The sequence below is a fragment of the Brassica napus genome (genome assembly GCF_020379485.1).
Source record: "Brassica napus cultivar Da-Ae chromosome A3 unlocalized genomic scaffold, Da-Ae chrA03_Random_6, whole genome shotgun sequence".
Classification (NCBI taxonomy): Eukaryota; Viridiplantae; Streptophyta; class Magnoliopsida; order Brassicales; family Brassicaceae; genus Brassica; species Brassica napus.
Window position 1 is genome coordinate 13,662 of NW_026013980.1, and position 7,950 is coordinate 21,611.

A 7,950-nucleotide genomic window follows, 5' to 3' on the forward strand; every position below is an offset into this window, starting at 1 on the left:
TTCCGAAAGAAAAAGATAAAATTTGGCTCACTCAGTTGTAAAAAAAGAAAGAGAAGAAGATAAAATTTGCCTCCAACTCAGCATGCATAATCTATATAAATATATCCACCTGGTCACTACTACTCAAACAAGTTATTAAAGAAGAGATAGATAAAAGAAGCAAGAGAGCGAGACAGAAAGAGAATAGAGACTACGTGAGAGAAGAGACGTTTGATTATTAAGTTATTAACAGATAGTTAATTAACTTACTGATCATGGGTTATATCGATGGAAAATGGGCGCCGCTGATCATGATAACCGTGATTAACACAATTAATGGGATGGTTAACGCTTTAATTAAGAAAGTTCTTGATGGAGGCATTGATCATATGGTTATTGCTACCTATCGTTTGGGTATTTCTACCTTTTTCCTTCTTCCGATCGCTTATTTTTGGGAACGGTGAGTCTAAATTTTAAATTAGATGACTATTTGTTTTTTAGGTCTTCAATTTTTATAATTTTTAGCTGCTTAATAAACAAAAATTAAAATGTAAAATTATTTACATTCTTAATATTTTTATTCAATTCTTCGATTTTATATTTCATACTGTTCTAAATTAAACAAAGAGTAAGTTCAAGCCAATGATTATTTTCAATTTTAATTTTGTTTACTATGTTGTGAATATTTGTATTTTAAAAAAAATACAAAATAACGTTTGATGTATAACCGTTTAATTGACGTTGTATGAATCATGCCCAAAGAAAAAATGATGTTATATGAATAGATAGATTCAGAATTTTGTGTCCCGGACAAAATAAATGTTCGATTTTATGATTTGGTCAGGAAAACAAGGCCGAAGCTAACCGCAAGCGTCTCGTTTCAGCTTTTCGTCAGTGCCCTTTTTGGGTGAGTTTCAGTTTTAATCCCTTAACTTATACAGTAATTTCTTACAGTTATTATGTCTCTTTTTATTGTGTAGATTCATTTTAATTTTTAATCATTTACTGCAATGTTTTTCTTTGATTTTTGGCAGGGCGAGTTTGATGCAATATTTCTATTTGCTTGGCCTCCGTTACACTTCTGCCACCTTGGGATCAGCTTTCTGGGGAACATTGCCTGCCATCACTTTCATTATGGCTTTAATATTTCGGTACACTTACTATTAGGCATAATTATAACCTAAAAGTTTCCCTACATGCATGTTATCATTTCAAATTGTATAATCTAACACATGTTAATATTGATTTTTTCAAGACTCGACAAGCTAAATATGAAAACAAAAGCAGGATACGGCGTCGTTCTTGGAGCTATGATAAGCTTAGCAGGAGCTTTAACTCTTACGATTTACCAAGGCGTTCCATTATCAAACTCTCATGAACATGCAACGATTTTAAACATCCACAATGGACATGAGAACTGGATCAAAGGCTGTTTTCTTTTATTCATTGGAGTTATACTTTTCAGTTCCTGGATGCTTATACAAGCCAATATCAACTCGAGCTATCCGTGTCCATACTCGAGTACTGTTATTTTATCGGTCTTTGGTACACTTCAGTGTGCTCTTCTTAGCTTGATCAAGACTAGACATGTAGAAGATTGGATCCTCAGAGAAAAACTCACCATCATCACCGTCATTATAGCGGTAGATACATCACATATGTAGTATATAAATTCACCATAATCAAACATTTATCTATTGTGTGTATTTATGTTTATAGGGTGTGGTTGCACAAGGAATGTGTACAGTGGGAATATCATGGTGTATCAAACAACGTGGACCTGTCTTTACATCAGCATTTAGTCCTGTCACACTTATGTCTGCAACTGTGTTCGATTTCTTGATACTTCATCGTATGATTTATTTGGGGAGGTAAAATAAGACTCTGCGAATTCAATATTATTATAAATCTCACATTAAAAAAAAATAGTCAGTTTAATGACATATATGAAACAATGACCACTGATTGGAAATTGTATCGTCTACATGTTACTAATTCAAAATTATTTTGTTATCATTGCAGCGTTATTGGATCTGTGGTGGTTGTTATCGGTTTATACATATTCTTATGGAGTAAGAGTAAACAGATAGTTGAGTGTAAGATCGTGAAGTTGCCTACAAGTACGGAGAAAGAAGAAAAGGAAGAGGAAGAGGAAGACCATACAAATGTTAACAAAATAGGACGTCATTTGGTTATCCCCATGACTCCTTGATCTACTACCGTAACCCTTCTTTTTCATCCAGAAAGACCAACATGTCCTACGAATCACCTATGAAGAAGAAAAGAAAAGTGATCAGTTAATTGTTATTGGAATATATTATCAACTTTGGATTTTACATTCAAATGGCTTAATTTGGATATTGTAATTTGTTTATAAAAATAAATAGTATCGAAAATGGACTTTATTCATTAAATGGATTCGTTTTCTAAATCTTTTTACATAAACCAAATATTTCTTTAAAAAAATTAGACTAGTAAATCCATACTAGATAGAAATAGCTCAATTCATTTAAGTGGTTTAATGATAACAGTATATCAGTCTATCACCAAATAAGTCAGTTTTGTTGGAATCGATCAGTCTTCTAAGATTATTTGGTTAAGTCAATTTTGTAGCTCATTTAGTTCAAGGGCAATATGTTCAAACCAGAAATAAGATATTTTAAAATATTTTAGAGAAGATATGAAAACGTCCAAATCACTAAACCTAAAGGTAGGTCTGGGTATTTTCTCCGGACCCGAAGACCCGACCCGAAACCGACCCAAAAAAACCTGGTTCGAGCAGGAACCGACCCGATCAAATTACCCTATCGGATCTTGTTGCAGAGAACCCGCGGGTCTTGAATCCGACCCGACCCAAACTCGAAACCCGATGGGTACCCGAATTAATAATATAAATTAAATAAAATGCATCAAAGGAGAATCGAAGACGGGTTATTTGTCTAGAGAACATGGGGGTCAACCACTAGGAGGCAACTAATTGTTGTTGTATCTCGCATAGTTTAGTATATATACACATTTTAATATAATAAAAACACAAATTTTGAATAAAATTTTGAATATTTTTGGATATATAAATATTTTCAGATATTTTTTTGTATTTTTAAGTCTTTTTTAGATCGAACCCGAACCGAACCCGACCCGAAACCGAACCGAATCTGAACCGATAAATTCTAATTACCCGAATGGGTCTAACTATCTAAGACCCGACCTGACCCGGACCCGGCATGATCGGAACCGATCCGAAACCGAAAATTTGAAATTATCCTATCGGGTCCTAAACTCTTAGACCCGAAAAATCCGGACCCGAAAGAATCCGATCCGAACTCGACCCGGCGATCCGAATGCCCAGGCCTATCTAAAGGATCGATGCGATGTGCGGTATACTGGTACAGTATAGTGGGAGATGAGAAATTATGGGAGATCAGATGAGAGGTATAGACTTATAGTATTTTTTGTGTAGATTAGAAATCGTTTTCGTAACAATTAAATATTTATTAGACACTGTGTAAAATCATTTAAATATGTTAAAAATTCGATGCACGGAGTTTGGATCATTCTCGTGTTCTTATCACCAACCATGTTTACTTTTTTCATGGACTATCCGATACCACTTCTATCAAAATGAAATAACTAAATTCAAGATGTCAATGCTTAACTAAATATGTATCGAACGTGAATTGAGATTTTATTGGCGCCCTTCGTTTTTAGTAATTAAAAATTCTAACCATAATTCTTTTAACTTTGTTTAGAATTGGAAGTTTAGAAAACTTACTTCGGTGATGATTGATTCAATTGTGGCTTTAAAAATTTAGGTGTAAGTAAATTGGTTGTATCTATAAAATTGTTATTGTAGATTTTTTTGCAGAGATTTTTGTGGTAATTAAATTTGTTGTAGATGTAAATTATAGACTATAGAAATTTTAAAATAAATATGTGAAATCTTTGATGTATATATAAAATAATTATTTTTATCAATTAAATCATTTATATTAATATATTTTTTTATAAATTATCAAAATTTACAGTTATTTAAAATGTGATATGTAAATGATATATATGTTATTTAAAATATTTCAATAATTTTTAGAACACCCAAAAATAAATTAAATATTTATAGATGTTTTTAATTATGATTATCTAATTTATTTGATATTATAGATAGTTTTTTTTATTTCACAGATTCTACAGTCTATATAAAAAAGTTTTAGGTTTTTTACCTAAAATACATTAAAAAAAATTGATGTAGTTTTTTTTGCTGTAACTTTAAAAATAAAGCTCAAACTTTAAAAATAATGCTAAAGCAAGATTGGCAAAAAATTTATAGAAATTTGATGTAGGCTTTAACTTTTAAAAATAAAGGTACAACATGATTGGTAAAATTTAGTCATTTAAAAGTAAATAAAGCTAAAGTAAAGAGATAAAGCTCAACCAATCACCCATTTCTTTTCTTTTATATCAAGAGCTTACCCCTATTTTTTTCTCCATCGAAAACAAAGCATTGCTTTGCGCATGACACATTGTTGTTGAATTATCCGATGGCCAATCACTAGTGAGATTTTCGTCAAAATTTATGGTCGAGCTTCCAGGCAAGTTTTCCGGTAGTCTGTCACCTCCTTATTTCTAATTTAGGAAAGCTGTCATTTAAAAAAAAAATGTTATTCTAGGAAAGCTGCCAATTTATGAAATTTATATTTTAGGATAATTTCCAGTTTTGGAAATTTTATTTCCGGAGACTTTTTGAATCTAAGTCGTTACTTCTCGTATTGTTGTTGGCTGCATCTTTTTGTTTGTCAATTCCAGCTAGTGGAAAAAGTGAGAACTATTCTCGTAATTTCTCGTACATGGCTCAGGACTTCGAGTATACATAGTTTAATTCTAATACATTTTGTCTTAGTGAACTGAGTATGTCTTGAGTCTTTGTGCTAGGTGGTTAGGTTTTTTGTTAAACTGAAAATAAGAGGTCAGAGGGTTCAACATTGTTTGTTTCATTTTAATATGTTAAACACAGGTGTATGTTGAGATGAGTATGTGATGTGGCCGGGAATTCTCCCTACTTTAAGTGACCAGGCACTCTCTCGACTGTAGGTGACCGGGTACTCTCCCGACTATATGTGCACTCCAGTGTGGGGATGAGTGGTGTGTGCAAGTATGTGATTAGGACAATGATTTGTTCTTTGGGTGCTTGAGATGTCATATTCGATTCATGTTAGGGTTAAATTATTTATATTCAGAATGATGCGTCCGAGTCAATGACCTTCAGATTTAGCATTTCATATTTCAGTGAGTGATTTCTATATTGCTTGCTTCTCCTTTTTTTCCCATTTTCATATGAGATCAACGAACAAGAGTCAATGTATTAGATCAGTGTTTTTGGGCGGTTTTATTTCTTTCTTTTCAGATTTTTGGTTTTTACGTTTTTACATATATTTTTTTGATTTGTTTTATTTATGAAGTTAGAAATGATTTTAAAGAGTAATAAAGTTGAGATTTCAGAAAATTGATTTATTTATTTTTATTTAGAAAGTAAGGCTGTTACAGTATCGTCTTCTTGTGGATTATGTGTAACATGGCCGGATATTCACAATTTACGAAGTCTTCTTTTGTTTATAGTCGTAAAGTAATCAACTTTTTTGTCACACAACGATAATCATGTGCATGCTTTGCTTATTTATTTCTTTAAAGGTGATGATAATGTGGGCTGCTAGCTCCCCGATCACTGTGTTATCTTCTTTTCCCTTATCTTTTTCATGTTAACACTATACTTTACCAAATATATAATAATATTCTTACAAACAAAAAGAAGTTGGTGTATTGCTTTGCTTTTTCTTTATAATACTGCTGAGGAATGGTACATGAAACGAGTAAAGGCCAAAGCACTTCAAAAAGATTTTCAGGATAAAAACAAGTTAAAAATCAGTATCGAAAACATCAGTACTATATATATACGATACCGTTGAACAAAAAAAATATATATACGATACCCATTCAGCAGTCACAAGTCAGGAAAACATAGTATAATAAAAAAATAGTATTATATATGTGTCCGTCGTTGCACTACAAGTCTACAAAGGATCTCTACCGGTTGTTACTTATAAAGCATGGGCTTCTCCTTTTTGCCATGTTTTGCATTCTAGGATACTTTCGACGAAACCTAGTAATTTTCGAGTAGAAAAAAAAAAGCAGGTTTAAATCCCTTCCCGTCGCTGTTGCTAAGATTCGGACAAAGATTTTATTCAATCAAGTTTTATTATAAAAAACATCAATACAGATTTACCAACTAGAAATATAATTTTATGGTTTTTGCTTAATAAAATTTACAATTTTTGCCTAGATTAAAATTTTCTTCTTACAATGTTTGCTAAACAGAATGGTTTAATTGTGTCTGATTATTGATTAAAAAATTGTATCTGATTATGTATATGTTTTATTTCCTACCAGCACGTGTAATTTACTATATATAGAAGTCATAACTCTTCAATCCTGTAAACCAAACCAATCGAAGCGAACCAAACCAAACCAAAATAGAAAAAATGTTATTTTATATAAGTACTCGGTGATTATTTCGTGCTCATGCATGAATATAAATATTAATAAAATGAATATATTATAATAATTAGTTAATAGTTTATTTTCAAGGGAAAATTTTACTTATACATTTTTTTATACCACTATTCAACAATGCCACCACTCAAAGGACATTTTCATAAATACCACATTCATTAATGTGTAAAAGACTAAACTAACCTTACATTATCTTCAATCTATCATCTCCTCCTTCTTCTCTCTCTGTCGAGATCCATAGTCTCTCTCTCCGTCGAATCCATTGTCTCTCTCTCTCTCCGAGATCCATAGTCTCTCTCTCCGTCGGATCCACCGCCTCTCTCTCCGTCGGATCCACCGCCTCTCTCTCCGTCGGATCCATCGTCTCTCTCTCTCCGTCGAGATCATTTTTCTCTCTCCGTCGAGATATGTCGTCATTTCCGTCGACATCTGTTGTCGGATGAGTTCCATCGTCACTCTCTCTCACGCAGCCGGCGATAAGAGATTGCAAGAATCACAATTCAAAACCTCAAAGATGTTGGCTCCTCTCCACGATTCACATTGGTATATTTCTTATTTGTGTATTTTTTTTGTTCGATTCAAGTAATATTTTGGATTTGTTCTTTCTATTATAAAAAAAATCAATGAAGGTTGGTTTACAACAGGTGGATCTAATAAGAGAAAGAGTTTTGATAGTGAACATTGAGTTTTCAAAAAATTATAAACCTTTATAAATATGGGTTCAATTAATTTTAGGATTTTCGTTCCTCTATTATTCAAAAAAAAAAAAGGTTGATTTAGACTTGTCATTTGAATAGTTCTGGTTAGGAGAAAGATTTTCGAATAGTGAACATTGTATTTTAAAGAATTGTAACTGCTTATAAATTTGGATTTTAAGATATTCTCAATAGTACAACTCAATGCTTTACAAGGTTTTATAAAGAAGTTTTTAAACAAGAGTTGATCATATATATCTATAAAAAATATATAAATGTGTGAATTTGAAAAGTCTTGTATCTTATTATCCTATATTCTTTGTAAGATTATTGCCGAAATACATGAACATTATGTTTGTATAAGGTATCTTTAGACCATGGTTAAAAGTTAACATCATCTTTTTATTTCGTCTTGCAGTTAGATAGCAATGAATTTTGCACACCTTTGAAATTGCGTCCGAGGATTTATGAAGCTGGAACAGAACCACTAGACAATCCAAAAATGATTATCCAATCAGTGTCTTGGTCAATAATGTGAACCGTTTTATAAAAGATTATAAATGTAGTTTTATAAGGGTTTATAAATTTATAAATTAGAGATTTGTAGAAACTTATAAAACGTTGTTTATTCTTTGTTACATCTTGTGGTTAATACAGTGTTTGGATTTCCTTATGAATACAAACATTTGGTGACCCCAACACATCCTGATCTTGA

At 31.9% G+C, this 7,950-nt stretch overlaps 1 protein-coding gene across 3 annotated transcripts; it reads left to right on the forward strand.

Moving 5' to 3' along the window:
• Nucleotides 1–2,412, forward strand: LOC125594155 (WAT1-related protein At4g01450-like). 3 transcript variants are annotated; one of them, XM_048770469.1, is made up of 6 exons: nt 89–439; nt 824–886; nt 1,014–1,130; nt 1,235–1,622; nt 1,699–1,850; nt 2,002–2,412. In XM_048770469.1, the coding sequence occupies exons 1-6, from the start codon at nt 255–257 to the stop codon at nt 2,189–2,191; spliced, it is 1,095 nt and encodes a 364-aa protein (XP_048626426.1). In that variant the 5' UTR covers nt 89–254; the 3' UTR covers nt 2,192–2,412. The 3 variants fall into 3 exon arrangements, with proteins under 3 accessions (XP_048626428.1, XP_048626426.1, XP_048626427.1); XM_048770470.1 differs by having other exon boundaries at nt 174–393; XM_048770471.1 differs by lacking the exon at nt 2,002–2,412 and having other exon boundaries at nt 1–439; nt 1,235–1,524; nt 1,699–1,781.
• Nucleotides 2,413–7,950: the final 5,538 nt, after the last annotated feature.